This window comes from Drosophila albomicans, chromosome 2L, assembly GCF_009650485.2.
Source record: "Drosophila albomicans strain 15112-1751.03 chromosome 2L, ASM965048v2, whole genome shotgun sequence".
Lineage (NCBI taxonomy): Eukaryota > Metazoa > Arthropoda > Insecta > Diptera > Drosophilidae > Drosophila > Drosophila albomicans.
Window position 1 is genome coordinate 23,420,890 of NC_047628.2, and position 23,042 is coordinate 23,443,931.

The window sequence follows — 23,042 nt, forward strand, 5'->3', positions numbered from 1 at the left end:
TATTTATACTCAAAGATACAAAAACCAGAAAGAGTCAGCAATATGTATCTACGTGCTGCTCGCACGCTAACACGCTGGCACGCTGGCATGGCAACAACCCGATCGCTCGTTCTCGCTCTCGCTCGGCAACCCACCACCAGTTTTACTATAAATACGAGAGCCGAATCGCTTCGTCCGATTATTGTGTTTTAACATTTGCTGTGTGAAGTAAAAATTGTGAAATAAAAATGGCTCGTACTAAGCAGACTGCTCGTAAATCGACCGGAGGCAAGGCGCCTCGTAAGCAGCTGGCAACTAAGGCGGCTCGTAAGAGTGCGCCAGCCACCGGCGGTGTGAAGAAGCCTCATCGTTATCGCCCCGGTACTGTTGCCCTGCGTGAGATCCGTCGTTACCAGAAGAGCACAGAGTTGCTGATCCGCAAGCTGCCTTTCCAGCGCTTGGTGCGTGAAATTGCTCAGGATTTCAAGACCGATCTGCGTTTCCAGAGCTCTGCCGTGATGGCACTGCAGGAAGCTAGTGAAGCCTACTTGGTTGGCCTGTTCGAAGATACTAACTTGTGCGCTATCCATGCCAAGCGTGTCACCATCATGCCGAAAGATATTCAGCTGGCCAGACGTATTCGTGGCGAACGTGCTTAAATTGTGACAACGTTGTGCGTTGTGCTTGTCAAGCATCAAATTATTAAACAATCGGTCCTTTTCAGGACCACAAGTTTGTTGAAAGAAGGTTTATGTTTTCGTATATAAATCCTAAGTGTTCCAGAGAAAGAAAGTTCAATTAGAGCCCTTTTATATTTACGAATTCCAAGAAGTTGAGCTGATATGGTAAATGTAAAATAAATAATTATTTAAGATGTTTATTTTTAATAACGATTAGTGTATATTTAATTTCTTTACATTTACAAATTGAGTTTTATATGATAAGCTAATAATGTATAAACTAAAGGAATTCCCCTCAGGAGCAAAGAAGAAGATGGCTATAAAATAATACATATGGAATAGACGCGGACACTTGAAGCAAAAACCATCAAATTGCGCGGCTAAGGCGCAAAGAAAACCATGTTGATAGAGAAAGGTAAAGTGACATTTATTCACATATTAGGCGACCTGCACCGCCTGCTTTTGCGAGGAGCTAATTTTATCGCCCAGGCTAAGTGCCATGCCCTAAATAAATGGTCATAGAAAATAAATTAGTAATTAAATAATAATAGCAAAAATTAGCAAATAAACCTACCTGACTCTTGGCACGAATTCGAATATGGCCGGTCACCTTTGAATCTGGATCATCGACTGGCTTCTCAATGCTGAGATTAGCTAATGCATTCTCTCCGAAAATGGATCTGCAAAAGGCAAAATACACAATTAATAGTATAAGTCGAAGAGGAGTAAGAAGAGACACTCACTTGGCGTATATATTGGCGGCCAAGAAGCCGCATTGACCTGATAATGCTTTCTCGGGCGTCAGGCATTTCATGTTCGTGCTCTTGAGCAGATGCTTCAGATATTCGTGCAGATCGGTGAAGCTGGTGTTAACCGTGACCTTGTTTTCCCACTCAAAGTCCTGCCACATCTGACGGAACTCGGTGTCTGTGCAGCTGGCCGGGATTATGTAATCCATGATGTCAATGTGTATGGTATTGAGTACCACCACATTTGTATTCAGCGCTGTGTCATAAACTGTAAGGACACAACATTTTTACAATTTACTGATCATTTAGTGGGGTAGTAATACAGCCTTACCTATGTTGCCGAATATGATACCGTTCTCGGTAGAAGAGACCTTCACATTGGCCTTAATGTTGCAAAAATCATGCGGAGCCAACACAACGGGTTGCGGACGCTCTACCAGTTTCAGGTCGCCTAACGTGGCCAATTCCAATGTGCAGCTTTGCAGTGTGTCATCTACGTAATTGAACAAGGAAACAAACTCATTTAGGAGCATTTCAATTGATTGATTTCACTCACTTGTCTGGTTCACGATTAGCACATCCAAGACAATGTCATATTGATTAACATTGACATACGCTTCTGCATAGACGGGATCCGAGAAGCCCGTTAACTGTGTGACCTTGTTGAGCTTATTATTGGGCGACGAAATGTCGTTGATCTGGGCGTTCTTGGTGCCAGCCAAAGCCTGATTCAGACTCGACTCGAACACATTCTCTCCCAGCTGATTGTCGCGTCCATTCGAGAGCTGTGCAAAGTTCACAGGCGAATCTGGTTGTACCTTAGCCGTGACACGTTGTTTCTCCTTGAGCAGGCGTTGATCTTCCTCATGCTGGGCATCTAACATTTTGCCCAGAGCATCGCGACAATCATGCATAAAAACAGCAATAGCTTCGGGCGTGCGCTCGCTCAAAGTTCGCAAACAAATCATGATGCGATCAGAATCATCGTGTGTTATGGGTTTCGTGGGGAAACCAGATTTGCCCAAATGCAAAATGGAGCTCATGATCAGCATCACCTGTGTTGTGAGACGATTCTGTGTGCGTGCATCCGGATGTAGTTCAGCATATCGCAGTGCCAACTTAGTCAAGGTAGCCGAAAGGGCGGCTCCAATGAAGAAATCACCATCCATTAAATACTGACGCAGTGGCGGACGCTTCTCCTTCTTGGCAACACTATAAAAATGAATAGAGTCATAATACTTAAATTACTTGCAAGTTTTAGTTGTCACAGCTTACGGTGCCAAGCTGTAGGCGCTCTGTGTGGCATAAGTGCCATCGGAGGTGACCTTGCTGCTGCTATTGGTGGTGTTGTTGACAACGCCCTGTTGCTGCTGTTCCTCGCTCTGGTCACCAGCCAAACGCCGCTGCTCTGCATCCACCATGGGAATGTCACCCAGTGTTTGCTGAATGGCCGCAATCACCTCCAAGATTTGTGCGCCCTCCACATACTCTCCCAATATCCAAACAGCAGCGCGATGTATCTTCGAGGACTTGATTTGTGGAAAGGCTTCAATCAAATGCTTTATGATCAGAGGTTGCAATGCCGGAAACTTTTGTATGGCTTCGCGTATAAAGATCAGAACATCAATAGCAGCCAGTTCATTAGTGTCCGACAAGAACTCAACCAGCACAGGAATCACATGGCTGGCCACATCGGGGAATTTGATGGAGCACGTATGCAGGGTGCGCACCAATAGTTGACGATATTTGCCCGTATCCTCGTGCTCCACATTATGCGTCTTGGCCACCTCCTTCTGCAGAACCTGAACCATCTCGTTGATATTGCGCGAAGACACCAAATCCATGGCCAAAGCCAAAGTCTTGCGTCGCACCTCAATATCGGGTGCGGCAAGCACACGCAGCACATCCATCACCAGATCCTGCATCACCTTCTCCATATGCTCGTTCTCCTTCATTGCAATCAAACGATCCAGCACAATCAGCTTCACATTATTGTCGCTCTCCTTCACGATCAACTCAATATAACAAACCAGCGGCTGCCTTGATCGCCGTGGGCGCCAACGAGAGGGTGACAAGTGTGCCAGCGGATTCGTAGCGCACTGCATTAGATGAGGAGTTTAGGAGATTGTAGATGCAGCGTATAAAGCGTGAACGCTCGGCGGGATTGGCATGGCACACCTTATAGATGAGCTCCACGATCACCAACTGCAATATGTCACCAAAGCTCTGCACCTGATCGATACACGATGCCAAATAATTGAGGGCACGCTCCTGATCCGCATGGAGAAGCATGAGGAATGCGTTACGCTTGCACGACATATCCTGCTGTGTATCCAGGAATGTGGCAATCAATTCGGGACCATCGGGCACCAGCCAATCAAAGTTCTTGTAGATGGTAAAGATCGCCAGCACTGCATTTCGACGCACATACGAGTGACGATGATCGAGACAAGCGCGTATAGCTGGCATTAAAGGTTCAAGGAGCTCGGGCTCCTTGAGCTTGCAGAGAAAACGCAGCGTGGATCCGCGTAAAAACTCATTGGGATGTTGCAGATCCTAAACAATAAATAATGAATCGATAGCTGCGTTGATGATTTGCTAACTTACCTTGCGAAAGGCATCGCACACGAGTATCATTTCTTGCAGCAATTTGCCATCGGATGATGTTTTGGGCACAATCTCCCAGAAAATGAGCAACAGCTTCTTAATCGTATGATTTTGCACCGGCAGCACAAAGCGAATGATGGTCATAATAAGACCAGGATAACGTTCGCCATTTAGTAGCAGCTTAATCACCTTTTTCAGCGTCTCAATTTTCACATTCGTGTCGCCTTTTTCGAGGTCTTGCTTCAGTTGCATCTCGTTCGGCACCTCGAGATCCGGTGAGTTGATGATCGTGTAACACGGCACATTACTCATTTTGACTATTGGTGTTAAACGGCAATGCTGTCCACGAATTTAACTAAGTTTGAAACAGTAATTTGTATAAATTCGAGGTGATTTATTTTACTATTTGTCTGGCACCAACATCCAATTCACTCGACGTGTCATTTGTTTTGGAGCTTATAATCGGTGTGACCAGACCGAATCGCCGTATGCCACAATTGGTTACACTGTAGTGCACAGCTGTGAGTAGTGTTAAAAAATGTGAACGAAAAGTCGACAGGTGGCGCCAGCACGTCATTGAGGCTGCCACTGTGCTAACTTGCAGCGTTGCCACTTGTCAAATTGATTTTTGAAATTTACTGAATATTTAATAAATGATGCAGATTTGTTGTACTAGTTTATTAATGGAGACATTTTGCTATTAATTATCAATTATTTATCTACTCGAAAATAAAAGATAATCCATCACTCCATTATGATTCTTAATTTACATCTCGATTGTGCCACCCAATAGCCCCTCAGCCCATAATGCTTCAAAATATCAATAAAATAAGTATGCTGTAGTGGAACATAATCTTTTAAGATAACTCCTAGAAATACATACATAGATAAAACCGAATAAGTACTATATTCCAAGAGAGGGTAAGAATAAGATGAGTAAGTAAAACACATAGAATTTATTTGAAATGACATAGATTGATTAAAAGTGCCTCCAAATGGTGAAAAGGTTTGCAAAACATTTGCATTGTTACGACGTAGACGATCTCAGTGTGCGATGCTCAAATATTACATAAACCCATTCGTATCTAAATATATCGTAACCTTTTCGGGAAATTATCGTTTTTTCCATTATGGTATAAATTTATCAGATGGTTTATAAGTAGCTTTGGAATAGCCTTGCACCAAAGTCAATTTAATAATTATGTATATGATTTTATGCCGTACGATAATTTCCCTCAAAATGGTTCGATATACATACATATTTGATGGTTCCTTAAAAACGCGGCTTGAAAGTGGCCGGATATTGTGTGAAACGAGGACGAAGGGCAGCATTTGACTTTTCAAACTTCTCGCCCGTATGTCCTAGTATAACACCATCGGCCAATTTACCGCCATCCTTTGCGTTGGGACGCTCTGCATTGGCTTCGGCCACATCGATGATGCGTGGATTCTTGCGATACTTGTACCACCAGTATTCAAAGACGAGCGTAATGCAGGCCATACCGATGCCCACGAAGATGACGATGAATACACCACCGATATTCTGTATGGATATGCCATCTGATTGATCCTCGGGCTTCTCGCATTTGGCCTGCGCCTCATCGTTCTTCCACCACTTCTCCTTGAGTTTCTCCAGCTGTCGCTTGTTAAGCAATGTCAATATGCTAGCAAATTGAATATGAATTACATTACTGTCCCCATCAGTGAGTCTAAATAGCTTACGCATTGTTAAATTGATCCTTCAGATGTGATCCCTGCTGCACAGCAATTGCATATGGTTTGCGGGAAAACTCCTCGCCAACCACCTGAAGATCACAATTGGTTAGCTGCAGATAGCGAATGTCGGTGGCATCGCCCAGAAAGGCAAAACCCGTCGCTGTGCTAGAGTTGCGGACACGCTTCACTGCCTCCTCCAATGTGGCTGGCAGTCCTGCCTCCTGCATGGCTTGCCACATTTTCGTATACTTATCACTAACTGGATAATCCCAGACAGCCAGCTTCGAACGCTCCAAGGGGGTGAGTGAATCGTTCAACGATAAATCCTTCCAGATCTCGTAAAACATCTGTTCAATATTCGCCATACGCTCAAAGTATGTCATCGCTGCCGAGCCGTTCAATGGAGCATAAAGTATCTTATATTGCTTGGCCAGATCATCCAGTGACTCCACCGGTGTATCCAAACGGGAGACTGTCAAAAAGGCAGCCAAATTGGCCGTATACGAAGCAATGATAATGAAACTGTCGTAAAAAGAGAACAAGTATAAATTACAAGTGCAAAGAAACGTTTAAAGAAAATGTTACCCGAAGAGCCACCAAGTGGCTGCCACAAGACGACCAGAGAGATTTTTGGGTGCTTCACCGCCACCTTGCGGTGTTAGGGAAGTCATGCAAAACCACAAGCATTCCTTCAAATTAAATTCACGCTTCTCCTCATCATCCTTGTACTTCTCCCGATTGTTCTGATAACTGTACGGACTCCAGCGATCGAAGATCCACATCAGGAAGCTGGTAAAGAAATATGCAGCCAATATGCAGAGCCAGACATTTGTTTCCAGCACAGTGAGGAACTTGAACAACGAACTCGGCGATGTCGGACGCTGCATCATAATGGTGATGCCCACAAGATCATAATACGGCACCGTGAAATCGATGACAATCTCACGTTCGGCCATCACGGACATACTGCCCAGTCCAATGTCAGCTTTTTTGTCAATCAATTTCTTTACAATGCCATTCCATTCGCCCTTCTCATCCATGTTGCCGAACTTGCCATCCTCCACCTCCTGTATCTCATAGTCAAAGTGCACAATTGCCGCAATCTCATCAATCAAATCGATGCAGTAACCCTTGTAACCCTTTGGCGCTGTCTCATCGCGCATTATGAACGGTGCTTGCTGTGGGATTAGGAAACATATTAGATGAAAAACAAATTGTTGAACACTTGTTAACCAAATTACTTGCCAAAAAGTGTTAAGAATTCAGTACTTACCACCACTGTGTAGATGCGATAGACTGTGTCGGCAGTCAGATTCTTCATCTGCTCCTCATCTTTGACGACTAACGGCGAGTCGAGCCCAGCTGTCCAAACACCAATCGATTTGCTGTTCACCGAACTGCCGCCACGTATCTGGAGCACATTGATGTCCATTTCAAATTTCATATAGCTGAAGCCGTTAAAGGGTTTCGTTCCTTGCGTGACCAGGTCAAAAGAGCCATAGGATGTCGGTTCGCTAACCTTTGTAAGCCAAACAGAAAAAACCCAAAAAAAATGTCCATAACCAAACTAATTGGGGCATATATGAAAGACACACCTGTGTGAAGTATTGCCGGAGATCAATATTACGTTCAGGTGTGTTTCCGCCCTGAAAATCGTCACAGTTCAGATATTCCATGTCCTTTGGCCAGGCGCCTGACATCAGCATTTCTCTGGCAAATGAAAACAAAAACAAAACATAGGAAATAAATATTGACCAATTATCCAATTATAGATTATGGTTACTTGATGGCCAAAAAGCTGCGCAGCGCTAGATCAAAGTAGAAAGCGGATGCCAACTGCGGTTCCTCATTCAGATTGAATGTGGTGCGCAGCAGACCCAAACGATCACGATATTGCGTATACGCCATGGGCTTGAGGAACATTATGGTCGCGTTATCACGCTGACTGCTGACCTCGCCTTCGCTCTGTGTGATCGCATGCCAGGCAAAGTTGCGCTCAAAATACGCCGGCTTCACAGACTCCAACACCATGCGTATGGACTGCAGATTGCCCAGAACAAAGAAGTTGTTAATGTCCAGATTGCGTAACTTTTCGATCTGTTCCTCTCGCTCCCGTTTCCCATCCTTGGCAATGGCTGTAATCACATGACGTGTCTGTATGTTTTGCAAAAGCGACTTGTACTTGTGATCCATCACAAAGGTATCATCGTAAAGAATGGCAGCTGAAGTAAGAGATTACTCTACAATTTGTGTAGTCTTTAGGAAGAGGATCGCTTACCATTGGTGATGTTGAGACGCTTGACAATGCTGCGCACTGCTTCCGGTATAATGTCGGCTGGTGGCATCACCTGCAACAAATACTTTTGTTTCGATTCATCCAAATCACGCCACTGCCGCAAATCACCCTCCTGTCCATAGGAGGCGCTTATTGTGGGCAAACCCAAGGCCTGTGTAAAACTCTTGACCGTCTCAGAGGCAACACCAGATTTGGTTGTGTCAAAGATCAAATGCGGCGTTTGTTTCTTTTCAATGCTTTCCGCATATTTGTTGCAAACTAGCAAATTATTGTGGCTCGAATCAGTTGATAGTATGACCATTAAAGAGATGAAAACTCACTTGCTTCCAGTAATATTTTGGCATCGGTTTTGTTAGCCTCAATTGATTCAATTTGGACAGACAAACCATAGCTGGGATTCTTTTTCAAATAGGTGAGTACCACATCAACGGCCTTGGTCGCTGGCTCATTGTCCACTTCATTGATGAAAACTAGTATAAACGGGTTACGTGGATCATTAAAGCAAGGACACGACAGTAATTCCATACTTATTGTTTATCTACACAAAGTCAACCCAACCACCCCAAATACTCAACCTCAACTCAAAACCAAGCACTTAATTAGTGTTTACCCAAGACTTGTGAGAGATATGTATATGCATATACGTATGTATGTATAGTATATAAATCGATTTCATAGGAACTTACACACATTAATATTCTGACTCGTTTGTGCTGCAACTTTATCCAAAGGGATTGCAACAACTTGCAGCAACCACAAATACTTTAAAATCTTCAGCCACTTGTCTATCATTGTAAAGGCGCATCCACAGTTACCACAACTTGCACCACTCGGCCCGAACTTCAAATGAGAACTGACTGAAACTTCTGACCAGCAATTGCTGGACAATTGAACGATTGCAATGTGTGGACATATGTGTATCCTTGGTGATAATCAATTCACCCGCCCCTCTAGCCATGGTCCTCACCACACAATTTCGTTCGTGCCAACACTCAATGCGCTAATTGGTGACACCCCAGCACCGGAAATGACCCAACTGTTGGACTAATGAAATGTGGTTAGAAACCATATGATGATGTGTACAAAGTTTCAGCAAAAAAAAAAAAACCCGACGTACAGGCGAGCAAACGAAGAAGGCAATGATAACAATCTAGTTGGGGTGTTTTATATAGATCTGTCTTAATCTTAATGATATGCTTTACAATAATGAATTACACATATACTTAGGTAGAAAAAATCGATGGCTTACATTTTTATATTATAATAAAAAATATTAAATTTTAAACCATAATGCACTTCGCTATGCTATCAATTCCATATACTTATAGATAGGATTGGCCCAAATAGCTTAGCCAACAAATCCGATATCATTTATGCAACTCATGCAGATGCAGCAATTATATGTCTATAAATAAAACCATTGCATTTGACGAAAATACAAAAAAACCAAATGTTTATTACAATTTGTCAGCCCGCCCGCAAGTTTAACAAGAATTGTCGCAAGGGTCGCTTTGCTATAATCTCTAAATGAAACGCTATCAATTATGCATTAATTGGGCGTCGAAATACACGTAGTCTTATATAGAAACATTAGATAAGTATAGCAACTAGTTGTGGACAGCAATCCCACGCTGCTCGCTAGGCATTTGCCAGTTATTATTACTATTATTATGAGTAAACCTAAAGTATAAGTTTTTCCTCTTTTTTTTTTTTTGTTAAACATACACAGTTCTTGGATGTACATTAATATATATACAGAATAAAGCCTATGATATTTATATTATTGTTATCATTATTATTATTGGTACTTCTATATATATATGCGATAAGTCTGTATAAGCAGTATAAAATCTCACAAGTTCCAGTCATCGGGTCCCGACTCCTCACGTACCACAATCGGTGCACGTGGCGCTCCAGGCACAGGCGTGGGCACCAGGGGTGTATTGCTACGCATTCCAGCAGCAGCCGCGCCTCCAAAGTACGGTGGTGCCCTATAATTTGTGCTGGGCGTGGCCGCATTAGAGCTGTGCGTTGACGACGCCGAAGAGTCACGCACTCGCGATGCATCAAACACCGGCGGCTGGGCATAACGATACGCCCCCTGACCAGGTGCCGCATTCTGCGGTGTCTGGGAACGCGAGTGCGGTTCGCGTCTGTGATGCATATCGTGCTCACGCTGCTGTTGCATCAGATATTGCTGCTGTTTCTGCTTGAGCAGCGTCTCCTCGCGCTGTAGCATTCGCTGGCGATGTTGCAATTCCAGCTGTTTGCGTTGCTGGGCCAACAGTCGATTGGCCTTGCTCCAGGGATTGCCGCCAAAGCACATGTTAGATATGAATACCACTGGCGAAAACAAGCGCAGCGAGAATTCACTAAAGAAACCAGAATGAATTAAATAAGGAATTGTTAAATGTTGTGTCTATTGCTTACGTGGTATCCACAATTGGCTTCGCCTCATTGCCGCTGAGTATGAAAAGCGGAAAGAATATGGAAAATATGCAGCTACTGACAATCACCGAGCTGGACATATTTGTAAGCACCGTGAGTGGTATGCCAAAGCCGAAGAAATATGGCCAATTCTTTTCGATGTAGGTGAGACGTCGATGCAGCTCCCAGCCCATGTTGAACCATTTGTACTCGAAGGAATACAGCGAATACAGCAAGCACAGGTGCACAAAGCATAGCGTGGAGCCAACATATTTCACCGGCACCAAATTGACCAGCATACTCTGCACCAAGAACAGCATTTGAACCACCATGCTGAAGAGGAAATCCGCCACCAGTTTGCTGATGCTGGGTATCAGTTGTGGACGTCCCTTGCGCACACGATACGCAGCATTCGCGATGTCAGCGAACCACAGTGAACTGACAATTTTGGATAACATAAATATGGGCAGCACCCACATCATGCCAAACAGCAGCGAGAGTATCGGTTGCAGCCAACTCCAAACAAATGGCAGTGTATCGGACTGTGTGCCATAAAAGATGGTCAAACAAAACTTCAATGTTGGCAGCAGTACCGACTCGAACAGTACAATGCTTAGCCAGGTGAAGCCGCCATTGAGTAGACAGCATTTAAATAGTTTCTTGGCGATTTTTTTCTCGCTGCAAATGCATAATAAATTTATATATTAGTCATTGTTTTGGCTATTTATATTATACGCCATAAACAGATTATGCTGTGTAAAGTTGACATACATCTTGTTTTTGTTTTTGTTTACGTTGAGCATTAAACAGCTGTTTGAGTTATCGATAACATTTTTCAATAGCATAATCAGCTTGGCATTGAACCCCCTCCCACCATTTCATGCAGTTCTACTTACGCCTGTGGCTCTGCCTTCTCAGCAGGTTTCTTTTTCAAGATCTTCTCCAGCGTTCGCTCATCAGAATGCGCCTCCGCACGTTTGGCATACTCTTCGCGTATCATTGCGGCTGCTGAACTTGGAACTGGCGATGGCGTTCTTTGTGTGCGTTCCCTGTATTGTTCCCTGTCCATTCTGCGCAGTTGGCGCATTGTCTCGAGCTCAGCATTCTGGCGCGCCACCTCATTGTCAATGTGCAGCACCAGCGTCATGCCCCGTATGCTGTCCCACAGGCCATACAATATGCCCAGAGCGATGTTCTGCGTAAACATGCGAAACAACGTGTAAGCGTGTAAATTTACAACTCACTACAAAATAGTCACGTATTTATCAACTTACTTTTATCGCTGCCATCTCCTGACTGTTTCTGTCTGCCGCCTGTCTGTTTTGTTTGGTTACACGTTACAACAGCTGCTTTAGCCAACAACACTAAGTACAATTATTACGCCTGTTGTGAGCATTACAAAAATAGATGCGTGTATTACAGTTTGAAACGTTTTTGTTTCCCTGCAATATGCGCTGTTGTTGCGATGACATTATTTCATAGTAACACAAATTTCGGGTTTACACGATGAACGCACAAAACACAAAGAATTAATGTGTGATAAATTGTATAAACTACAGTTGTCTGCTGTTAACCTACTTGTTGCTTCGTTTTAAGGGATTAACCTGTCCTGTGTGGTTCACCACATTTGAACTTTGTGTCGCAGTTAAATTTATTTATTTACGTGATCTGTGTGTGATCGCCTAGAGGTGGAGGTACATCGATAACACTATCGATAAGCCGATTATTTACAATCTAACATCAAAAAAACTAATGTAAATTCATTGCTGAATGAATTATTCTTTTAGAAGAAAATTTTAGATATTCTTTACAAAAAATAGGGGCTAATTAAGGTTTTTTTTACCACCTGTATCGTTGAGATGTAAGAAAATACCGCATGACTGTTAATAGTCACCTGGCTACACTTTAAGTGGTATATTGGTATATTTTCCATATACATGTCGGAAGGCGGCATTTTTAAACAGCTTGCTATTTACGTGTTTAACAAAAAAACGTAGACGATGACAATCCCATTTTTCTCGCCAATCAAGTAAAATCCTCATCAAACTTGCGTTAATAAAAAGCAATTTTCAAAAATCTATTAGTTTACAGAGAGGGCTGCATAACGATAGCAAAGTTATCGATAGAACGTAGCCGTGCCTATGCATGGAGCCAAGTGAAAAGTAAATATTTCAGTTCGGTTTTTCCGCTTGCGGAAAACAGGTAGGAAACGCTCCAAGCTGACAGGTGGACTTGCCACCAGGACATTTTACTGACTTGTTGAACATTTTTTCTTACATATTTACACTGTGCATATGTGAACGGATTGTGTTTGTTTTGGAAATGGAAGAATAACAAATGAACAAAATGTTGTTATCAGTGGGTTTAGGGCAGTGCTTTTGAATCAGGTGGCGCGCGCGCCTAAAATCTAATTTCAAAACAAACTCAATCATCACATTTAAAGTCGTTGATTAATTGTGTTGTGTGACGTGCGTAGTTGGCATTGATAAAAAGGTATTTTTTACGTTAGTTGCCGTCGGTGTTGTCTCTTTGTATTCCACCTTTGTGTAGATGTGTGTACATATGTTTGTATGTAAATGTTTACATAGTATATGTATATGTGTGTCTATTTAGGTGGCCTGCAAGAGCTTATTGAAATTTTAAACCAGGTGTCTATCACTTAATGCTTCACTAAAGCCGCGCACAATGCATGCACTTAATTGATTAGCAACGCATTTACCGTTAGTCCAACAAACTGACAAGATTTTTCCTCTTGTTTGTGTAACGGACTTGGAACGAGGTTCCATTCACTCGTCGATGGCGTGACTTTTAAACTTCTAACTATGAATTTCTAAATCCATTTTCCATGGCAGATTAACTACAAACCAACCTCCCTCTCACCAACCCCCGCCCCATAACATCAAGCAACTCGAACCATAGTGACGACGCTAGAGGGCGCTTGCACTTGCAGTGAAATAATCAATAAAGCAACAACAACAACAATACAATACGATGTGGGCCAGTGATAAGCAGCAACAATAGAAGTCAGCCGCAGGCTGCAAAAAAGCACAAAAAAACAGGCGAACCCCAATCGAAGCCCTAACCTCATATTCGAACTCATCTAAGCATCAACATATATTTATATACATTCCCATCCACACATCCGTAATTCATTACTTCCGGTCTTCGTTTTGCTGTGTACTAAGCAAGGAAAATGTCTCGCGAGGAGCGTCTGCCCATTGTGGATTGCTCGAGCAGCAGTGGCGATGATGAGGCGAAGCCTGTCGTGCGTAGACGCAGCACAAGGGATACGGTTTTGGCTGTGCCCAAGGATCCGGGATGCTGTGATCCTGACAGCACACCGCATCGATTTTTGGCCTTGGTCTTTATGTGTTTGCTGGGTTTTGGTGAGTCCACTAAATAGAATGAAATTTCCCTTAATTATATTGACGCTCCCTGCAACAGGTTCCTATTTTTGCTATGATAATCCGGGCGCATTGCAGGATGTATTTCAGAAGGAGCTAAATTTAAATGCCACCGAATTCACGTTCATTTATTCCATCTACTCCTGGCCAAATATTGTACTCTGCTTCGTTGGCGGCTTTTTGATCGATCGTGTCTTTGGCATACGCATGGGAACAATCATTTATATGCTAATCGTGCTATTGGGCCAACTGATATTCTCCACTGGCGCTCTATTTGGCCATTTCTGGCTAATGATTGTGGGTCGCTTCATCTTCGGCATTGGCGCCGAGTCATTGGCCGTGGCACAGAATAGCTATGCTGTGTTATGGTTCAAAGGCAAGGAGTTAAACATGGTCTTTGGTCTGCAATTGTCGGTGGCACGCTTTGGTAGCACTGTCAATTTTTGGATAATGCAACCACTCTACGGTTATGTGTCCAAGTTGTATGCTGGCTATACTGGCTTGGGCGTGGCACTCTTCATTGCCTCGAGCACCTGTGTCATGTCATTGATATGTACTCTCATTTTGGGTAAGTCTATGTCTTATACAAGTAACATATATGCAATAAGGTCGCAAATAAAACAAATGTTTAATTCTAGGATGGATGGATAAGCGAGCGGAGCGCATACTTAAAAGGAATAACAATCCTGGCGGCGAGATTGCCAAACTGAGTGACATCGTCTCATTTAAAATGGACTTTTGGATGGTCTCCGTAGTCTGTGTGGCCTACTATGTGGCCATATTTCCATTTGTGGCACTAGGACAAGCCTTCTTCATATCCAATTTCCAAATGACGCCTGAACAGGCGAACAATGTCAATTCGATTGTGTATTTGATCTCAGCGATAGCATCGCCGCTGTTTGGTTTTATCATCGATAAGGTGGGACGCAATGTTACCTGGGTGTTTGTGGCGACAATTGCCACGCTTGGCGCGCATATGTTGCTCACATTCACCCATTTGAATCCGTACATTAGCATGTGTATTATGGGACTATCGTACTCCATGTTGGCTGCCAGTCTCTGGCCGTTGGTGGCATTGATTGTGCCCGAGTATCAGCTGGGCACGGCCTATGGCTTGTAAGTAGAATTACGCGATTGCAATTATTGCATATATAAATTACTTCACATTTTCGATTTATAGCTGTCAATCAGTGCAAAATTTGGGTCTGGCTGTGGTCACCATTGTCGCTGGCATGATCGTTGATAGCAGCGGTGGCAGTCACTTCTGGTTGCAGCTCTTTTTTATGCTGTTCCTTCTGAGTAAGTTAAATTTGATAAATTATAGAAGTAATATATTCATTCATATCGTTGCTTGCAGTTTCGCTGTTGGCTACATGCATTATATGGGCCTATGATCGCAAACATCAGGGCAACTTGAATATGTCGCCGTCACAGCGGGCCACATATCATACATCAATGTACGTGAATATTGAGTCTAGTTGATCGTGAACTTGCTATTGATGTTGTATTGGTTTTGGTGTATTGATTGTGTGTGTATTTTGTGTGCTGATGGCGCAGATCCAGCATTATGACTAACTTGAATCATTCTTTTCCCTAAAATGCCTGCAACTCTTGACTTTCTCTCACCGAAAAGCTCCACCCAACGTGGTACTACGGATCGACGGCCTTTATTGGGCAACTAAAAACTATATACACAGAAAAAACGAAAAAATAATATATATATATATTAAAATATCATATATAATATGCATATATGCACACATATATAGTACGATAACCAATGTGATGTTGTTTGCCATCTCTTTAGCTCCGTATTTGTCTCCTATTGCGTAACTTTGGCACATATAATATATAATATATATATGTGTAGTATTATCGTATATCCTGGATAACCGCACAGTTTTCTGTTTTGTATTGCTTAAGTTTCAAGCTTCAATATTTATAAATAATTGATCCTTTACATATCAAGATTGAAACTATTGTTATTGTGATTGTGTATTATTGTTGTTTATATTCAGTGCCAAAGATAAATGTTAAATAAAATAAACATATCTAGCAAAATGTTATCGTTGTATTATTTTGTGTTTTGTTGGAGAGTAAAATAAAAAACAAACAATGAATGAAATTAAATAAATTCACTGATATTTATTCAATTTATTTATATAGCATATGTGAACGGTTTCATTTTTGTTGTTGTTTAGAAAATATATAATTTATAATAAATTAATTAAATTAGCTAAAACATAAACAGAAATTCCAGAATTTTGGCTTTGTTAAATATAGAAAAAACTAAAGTTTCCATAACGCATTGGACTAGAGAAAATACAATTACAAATCTTTCAACCGATATTCATTGTACAAAAAGAATAAATCAAGTTAATCGAAAAATACAAAATTCGAAAAAAAAAACATTAAATACATTTTCCATTTTTTCTTCTTGAGAATTGGTTACGTACAAAAAAGAAAATAAAGATGAATTTGAGAGAATTATGAAATGTTGCTGAGAGAAAATTAAGATTTCGTTTACTATTGAATAAAAATGCAAATTTCCATTCATTTTGGCCGTTATTAAAGTTCGAACCGCGTTTTCGTAATTTGAGTAATGCCGTTACGTTTCGAGCGTTTCCATCAATTAGTTGCATTTTGTTATTTGTTTATCTCATAGTAAGTATATTAGTAAAATATATATTCATCGTTTCTATATACTTATCTAAGAGCATCGTTTGATCATCAAAGTCTAAGATGATTGATTTTCTTGAACATTTTCCATATAAATCGTCGTCGCTTTTTTATATGTAATAGCTCCTAACTTAGGTTAGTATTTAGAATTCATTTTGATTGATTTACTTTTTTTGGTCGATTTTTTTAATATTAAGAAATGTAAGTGACATGCTAAAGCTAAAAAAAATCATAGTACAAAAACAGAAAGATAGTTCGTGTGTATTGGAAGCAAAAGTGTTGAAATATATAATCTCAATATACTTGGGAATTTAGATATCCCCTCCCCCAATGAGTCAATAACTCTCAGACACACTCCTACACATAAAGATTAGCTATTGTCAGTTATTTAGTTTGATTCTTCATCATGCTCTTCGTGTTGGTTTTCCAATATCTATATCGTTTATAAGTTTTAAATGTTATACTCTTCTTTCATTGTTATTCATCCAAATTTTCAGTTTCGTCGGCGGCCACAATATTTCGTTTGGTAGCACTCTGAATGCTAGCTAGATATTTCTCACCATCGAATCGCTGGCTCTCATCCTGTAGATCCTGTGCAAACAAAACAAACATTTTAAGTCGAAGTGCAAAGGAAAACATTAATCTTATACCATCACTCTTATGGACATACAATTCTTACCTTCAATGTGATAGTGTGTGTATTATGTGTAAGCGTGCAGGTGTGAGTTTGTGGAAGTTATGGGCGTGTTTATTGGGTATGTCGAATTTGGAGTTCGATAAAGCCCAAGCATTTTGACTTTGCAAGTCATTATTTTATTTTACATATGTATATATGTATGTATGACTGGTATGAATCTATATAAATTTGATGGGAATGTCTTAAAAAACGCTTACTTCTAGATTTATTACATTTAACCCTTGGTTTTCCAATTAGTCTTGTTAAACATTAATTACAGTGTGTGTGTGTGTGTATATATGTAAGTACGTTTGTTATTTGTAAGGGTGTGAGGTGTTTTGTGAATTCTGAATTTGCTTCGGGTTGACCGGCAACGTTTAGAATAACTTTAGCGAACACTAAAATCTGTTTCACAGCCAAAACACAGATTCTTTTTAAAGTTATACGTTAATTTCTACTTCGCTTCCTCTTTCAATGAAAACTTTAATAATAATATATATATAAGAGAATCATATTTGTTTCGAAGATAAAGCCTACGACTAGAAAAACTAAATGTTATTTGGATAAAACTTTTTTTTTTTTGGTTTTGTTCTTTGGATTCTATAATATAAGAATACTGAGCATAACTTTTATGAATTGGTATTCGATCAGTTTGTGAATTGAACTGCTTACTTCGAAATATTAAATTGTCCGTATATATTTGTAATGAGATTGTTATTAAAATGTCTTTTAGATAAGAGCACGATTATTGTTATTAAACTCCTCGCTGGAGTATGCATCACACATGGCCAGCGAAAACTCATCGTTCTCGCTATAGCGCTGGAATACGGTCTTAATTTGTGATTGCTGTTGCAGCGGCAACTGCAGCTGCTGCTGTTGGCTGCGGCATTTACTTGATGCACTTGATGCTGAGGCAGATGCCTCCATTGTATTTGTTATTATTTGTAATTGCTTGTTGTAGAGCTTGCGATCGCGTTCATAAGAGATCACCTTGCGTTCGGATGTGTTATCTAGCGTTACAGTTATGATCTTTGATTGCATTGGTGATTGCTTGTTAATTACATGGTTCTGATTGCTTGCATTTTGATTATTGGGGACACAATTGATTGTGGTGTTATTTGGGAGTCCAGAAAGCTGATCAGCGTCTCCTATGGTGGTGGTTGTAGTAGTTGTTAATGGCGAACTATGTGCTAGAGTGATATCAGCGCTGAGCGATGCAAAAAGATGCACATCAGCGGGTTGAATTACCTTATTGCGTAGAATCGACGGCACAGTTTCCAGCATCTTTAGCCACTCTGTTGGCAGCGCCCAGGCGTGCGGACTCTTCGAGTAGTACATCAAATGTTCAATATCATAAGAGACGCGTGCTGCAATAAATATATGTATATTTAACACTATTCGAAAACAATGGCAAACGAATTGAAACCCGTTTTACGACGACTAGTTGCACCACTTACAGGTATTCGTCTTGAGAGAATTGACAGTCTGTTCATGCTCGAACTTTTCGCGAACAGCCTTTGATTCTGGTGTAGACTCCTTACGTGAGAAATGACTGCGACGAGAGCGCGCGAGGCCATTTTGATTGCTGCCACCATTGGCGTTGACTGGTTCGGCAAAGACTTCGTCATCGCCATCACCATTGTTGTTGCCTTGTCCAGCCGCATAGTTGAGACCGATGCCGCTATCAGCTAACGGCAATGGATTGCCCATCATAAATTGCGGCGGTCCCGACCCAGGTAATGGTGTGGAAGGTGTTGTCACCGGACTGACCAGCGAAGTACCATCGAACGCAGCGCCCGCCTCTATGGAAGCCAAGAACTCTGAGCTGCTAAAATAGTCATCCAGCACCAGCTTTGCCACCTGCCAAACAAAGTAATAAAAAATGCAATTACTTAAGTGTAGAGTACAACCAATAATTTGATACTTACGCGCACTAGTTCGCAGCAGTCGCCGGTGATCTTGATGAGATGCTGGCCCACGTTCACCGTGAACTTGTATTCACCTACGGAAGCATCGTTTGTGGAATATGAATGCATAAGCAGCTGCTGATTGGGTCGCAAAACTTTACCGGCAGCAGCTGTTGCCGCCGCAGCCGCATTGGCAACCTGCTGCTGATGGTGATGATGCTGTTGCTGCTGCTGGTGTTGCTGCTGATGATGCTGCGAGATCTGCTGGGCCGCCGCAGTGGCGGTCATAAAATTCTGTGCCGAATTGAAGCTTAAACGATTGGCCAGACTGCTGCTCCCACCTGGAGTGCGTGGTTGTACGACAACGGCATCATCCGAGTTCGATGAGTTCAGCGACGAACAAGAGCCACCGGCACCGCCAGCCGATGGTGCAGGCTCCAGACGCACTGGTGAAGCGTTGCGACGAATTGTATCCTCCATCAGTTGTTTGGCATAACTGCAAGAGACATCAAAATGTGAGAATTTAATTCAGTAATCTTATACGCTTAAGCTTAAAAGCTATTTCTTTTGTAATTACGGCTACAATATTTGATATTTTTATAACGAAATTGGTATATCTTCTGACAGTTCATATATTAAATAGTTCCTACACGAAATTAACATTTTATTGTTTGCCAATAATAATATTCTCAAATATAATGCTGCCACTAAAAAATTTATTCATTTTAATTAGAATATTCAACTAATAAAAAGGCTTTTCGATTTCAGATTAATATCTTACTACATCCCTCTCTACAATTCTTAACTTCTGCTTACCGATTTAAAGAAATATAATATTATTCAGTAACTTACTTGATTTTATCTTCGGCCGGTCCGGTAATCTGCACCAGACGTTCCTTAGCGCCAGGATTGACTGCGTTTGGAGTATATCACATTAATAGTAAAATCAGTAATCACAATTTTAATAGTTTGCAATAATAAGTGTTATATACAAATGCATTTATATGGTTTATTCAGAAATAACGAGCCGTGATCCAATTAGTGAAAAACAAAAATGCAACTGAAAATATATGGATTTCAGTGAAACGTGCTGTTTGTGAATGTGTGTGTTTGTGTATGTTTTTTTTTAGATGCATTAACAGTTAAAATAATATTTATAAAATGTGCGTTAACCCCATTGAAAGCAAGCCAATTTGCAAAACGAAACATAATGAATGTTTGTGGACTTTTTGCTGTGTGCTTAAAGAGAAAGTAGCTGCTTTTTGGTTACCTCTTTGAAACGATATTATTGTTTCGCTAAGTTCCTCAATCATGTGAACACGACGCCCTTTAATGCCCATCACTTGTGGCCAATAGATAAGATAAGAATGTATAGGATAAATGTTGTAGTCAACAACCAAATAATACTTACCTTTGCCAGAGTCAGCATTGCGTATGACAACCTCATCCTTGCAGTACGTCTTGCCCGGAATTTTGGTGGGCTTTGGGAACTTGCCAGAGTTGCGGATGACTTCACCAGGGGGCAACAGCAGATGCTGTTGATTGGGTGAGCCGACCGCAGCAATGGCAGCTGCCTGGGCCGCAGCAGCAACTGTTGCTGCATTGAATGCAGCCGCAGCTGCTGCAGCAGCGCTGCCGCCGCCAAGAGCGCCCAAGCCGCCACCGACGCTGACACCAAATGTGGGGGAGGTGCTGAGAAAGGCTTGCTGGTTGCCCACGATGCCGGCGGCATCGTGTTGATATTGTTCAGCGGGTAGCTACAATTAAAGTAAAGACAATTATACATTTACTACACTTTAGTCATTACAAACTCACCTCAACATTGGACACCTGCTGCTTGGACTTGTAGTAGGCAATTGTGTCTTTGTCTTCCCAGCTATTGGCACGTAATTCGATCAGTTCTAGCAGCTTGAGACGCGTCATTATGTTCAATCGTTCGTCCTGCGAAGCATTGCGGAACACAACAAAAGCTCGATCCAGCGTATCCTTGGAAACCGCCTCCAGCTGCGGTCCATGGACGCGTAAGTTGTGCAACAGAAGTGTTATTGATTCCGTGGTCGTATTGCACGACTGCAGACCGACAGTCACATTATCGATCAGCTGTATCAGCTCTTCGATAACCAGGTAGCTGTTCTTCAGCGACGACCGCGACTGTGTCTTGAGCGGACGTGGTGCCTCAATGTTTTTGACAGCCCTGCCCAGATGTGTGTGTGCCATTCTGCCTCTGTTTCAGTTTCCGCCTATGACTCTCTTTTCCTCGTTCGATTGATTGTGTTTTGTTAGTTTAAGAAGCTCTGTTTTATTATCTCTCTGGTTTGTTGTTCGTTCGTTTGTTTTGCTGTGTTTTGTTGAATGTTGCGAAAGTTGAGTATGGAAGAAGAAGTCGTAGAAGCGATTCCGCACCTCCCCCTGTAAAGCAAATTAGGTCAAATTTTGCTGCAACTGTTTTTAAATTTTTATCGTCTTAGACTAACGATAACAATAATTTAACAGCCTTTGAAGTTATCGGTATCATTTACAAGACGTTTTGAATGTGCTTAAATTGCGCCGCAGCAAACGCGCTCATACATACATATGTATGTAAATACATTTGTATATATTGGGCTTATGTACATAATATATGCATTGTGTATATCGCATTTGCAACTGTGTGATAAGCGCTAACTGATAAAATGAGATTTATTATAGTTCCAATGCCTGGCCTAGTCAAAAAGTATTAACGTACACTTAGCATAACCTCTTTGGAAAGCGCTCTGTGATTCATTGCAAAATATGAATGACAATTGCGTACGAACATTCCAAAAAAAGGTTTGCACAAAAAACGGGCACAATGGCCGTTTGTTAGTATGAATACATGTAAGTGTGTGTGTACACGCCGTGCGGCATTTAAGTTTCATTAACAAAAATAAAGCGTGCGACGCTTAATTGTTGCTGGCTTTCGACTCTTTCGCTTGGTGATGTTGCTGCTACAGATACACATAGATTCTGATTTTAAATAGCATTTACACACACAGAAATATTACAAAAAACCGCCACAGCGAACAGCAATAGAAGAAGCAGTAGCAGCAACAACAACAGCGATCATGTCCACTTATTGAATCATATGTCGAGAATAGCAACAACAAATATGACTGTGACTCTAGGCTGCGACTGCGACGCCATGATGTTGACGCAGGCAGAGACTGTGGCAGCGACCGCGCTGTTAACGTCGTCTTGGGCGTAGGGCAAGTGTGCCGTTAAATATGATGCGTTACTTCACAAATGCAAACAATTCATACCGACTTACATCAATTTTATTTGACTTGACGATTATTTAGTTAAAATTTATGTGCCACCGTTTGGATATTCTTATAAAATTGAGTAATAAAATTATACGTGTGATGGAAGAAGAAACTACGCGTTGGCTGCGCAGGCAGCGCTTCACTTGCTGTTGTAACTTTTTTTTTTATTGTTCACCACTTTGCGAGCAAATGCCACGCTGAGCCACGACAAATAATTGTGGCCGATTAGAGTATTTAAATGACAACATGCGCTTTTTTGGAATTGTAATTTGCTCAATTAAACACTAAATACAAAATAATTCACTGAAAGCTTACCAAAAAATCTCTGCGACTACTAGATCTGCAATATCGTTATCGGTGCTATCGGTAGCAATGGTAATAACGATTAATCGCTTTATTTGAAATGGTAAAATACATTATTTGTAATTAATTCAGTTGGATAATTTTGTAGCTACTTATAAAAAAACCAATGTTAAATACACGAACTTTAATAGTTTTATTTGGAATGTTATTGCTAAAATTAATCGATATGCTTCTTTAAAATATTTTTCGATTTTTAGCATTAACCGAAGCCATTCATAAGTACAACATATATTGAATCATATTAGCCTTGAAAAACTTATTATTAACACATGAAAGTC

The 23,042-nt window shown here is 41.3% G+C and overlaps 5 protein-coding genes across 15 annotated transcripts; 1 reads left to right on the forward strand and 4 right to left on the reverse strand.

The window, feature by feature from the left end:
• Positions 1-842: 842 nt before the first annotated feature.
• On the reverse strand, positions 843-4,480 carry LOC117565591 (coatomer subunit beta-like). Its single transcript, XM_034244791.2, is given in 8 exon segments — positions 843-1,163; positions 1,234-1,339; positions 1,403-1,676; positions 1,740-1,901; positions 1,965-2,620; positions 2,684-3,435; positions 3,437-3,964; positions 4,016-4,480. Coding segments are annotated over 8 exon segments (2,856 nt in total). The 5' UTR covers positions 4,328-4,480; the 3' UTR covers positions 843-1,097.
• Positions 4,481-4,943: 463 nt separating this feature from the next.
• Positions 4,944-8,939, reverse strand: LOC117565408 (ionotropic receptor 25a). The gene is made up of 9 exons (XM_034244493.2): positions 8,714-8,939; positions 8,348-8,497; positions 8,010-8,285; positions 7,515-7,953; positions 7,327-7,441; positions 7,005-7,250; positions 6,317-6,909; positions 5,738-6,253; positions 4,944-5,679 (listed from the first exon to the last, which is right to left on the reverse strand). Exons 1-9 carry the CDS (start codon positions 8,817-8,819, stop codon positions 5,289-5,291), a joined length of 2,832 nt encoding a protein of 943 aa, XP_034100384.1. The 5' UTR covers positions 8,820-8,939; the 3' UTR covers positions 4,944-5,288.
• A 492-nt stretch (positions 8,940-9,431) lies between these two features.
• Positions 9,432-12,140, reverse strand: LOC117565072 (etoposide-induced protein 2.4 homolog). Of its 4 annotated transcripts, none has more exons than XM_034244018.2 (5): positions 12,033-12,140; positions 11,729-11,908; positions 11,351-11,649; positions 10,458-11,132; positions 9,432-10,399 (listed from the first exon to the last, which is right to left on the reverse strand). In XM_034244018.2, exons 2-5 carry the CDS (start codon positions 11,741-11,743, stop codon positions 9,880-9,882), a joined length of 1,509 nt encoding a protein of 502 aa, XP_034099909.1. In that variant the 5' UTR covers positions 11,744-11,908; positions 12,033-12,140; the 3' UTR covers positions 9,432-9,879. The 4 variants fall into 4 exon arrangements, with proteins under 4 accessions (XP_034099909.1, XP_034099912.1, XP_034099913.1 ...); XM_034244021.2 differs by having other exon boundaries at positions 11,729-11,896; positions 12,033-12,120; XM_034244022.2 differs by having other exon boundaries at positions 11,729-11,837; positions 12,033-12,118.
• A 417-nt stretch (positions 12,141-12,557) lies between these two features.
• On the forward strand, positions 12,558-15,572 carry LOC117565090 (major facilitator superfamily domain-containing protein 1). 4 transcript variants are annotated; one of them, XM_034244044.2, is made up of 7 exons: positions 12,558-12,656; positions 13,307-13,840; positions 13,899-14,426; positions 14,497-14,974; positions 15,039-15,157; positions 15,216-15,387; positions 15,492-15,572. In XM_034244044.2, the coding sequence occupies exons 2-6, from the start codon at positions 13,648-13,650 to the stop codon at positions 15,338-15,340; spliced, it is 1,443 nt and encodes a 480-aa protein (XP_034099935.1). In that variant the 5' UTR covers positions 12,558-12,656; positions 13,307-13,647; the 3' UTR covers positions 15,341-15,387; positions 15,492-15,572. The 4 variants fall into 4 exon arrangements, with proteins under 4 accessions (XP_034099935.1, XP_034099931.1, XP_034099934.1 ...); XM_034244040.2 differs by having other exon boundaries at positions 15,216-15,315; XM_034244041.2 differs by lacking the exon at positions 12,558-12,656 and adding an exon at positions 12,806-12,947 and having other exon boundaries at positions 15,216-15,315.
• Positions 15,573-16,095: 523 nt separating this feature from the next.
• LOC117563524 (eukaryotic translation initiation factor 4E-binding protein Mextli) lies at positions 16,096-22,824 on the reverse strand. Of its 5 annotated transcripts, XM_052003336.1 has the most exons (10): positions 22,407-22,653; positions 20,936-21,529; positions 20,532-20,877; positions 20,391-20,462; positions 19,973-20,033; positions 19,282-19,616; positions 19,142-19,215; positions 18,671-19,073; positions 18,462-18,580; positions 16,096-17,128 (listed from the first exon to the last, which is right to left on the reverse strand). In XM_052003336.1, the coding sequence occupies exons 2-10, from the start codon at positions 21,335-21,337 to the stop codon at positions 17,015-17,017; spliced, it is 1,926 nt and encodes a 641-aa protein (XP_051859296.1). In that variant the 5' UTR covers positions 21,338-21,529; positions 22,407-22,653; the 3' UTR covers positions 16,096-17,014. The 5 variants fall into 5 exon arrangements, with proteins under 5 accessions (XP_051859296.1, XP_051859297.1, XP_034097792.1 ...); XM_034241901.2 differs by lacking the exon at positions 22,407-22,653 and adding an exon at positions 22,717-22,824 and having other exon boundaries at positions 16,101-17,128; positions 19,142-19,616; XM_034241902.2 differs by having other exon boundaries at positions 16,101-17,128; positions 19,142-19,616; positions 22,407-22,652.
• Between the last annotated feature and the right edge of the window lie 218 nt (positions 22,825-23,042).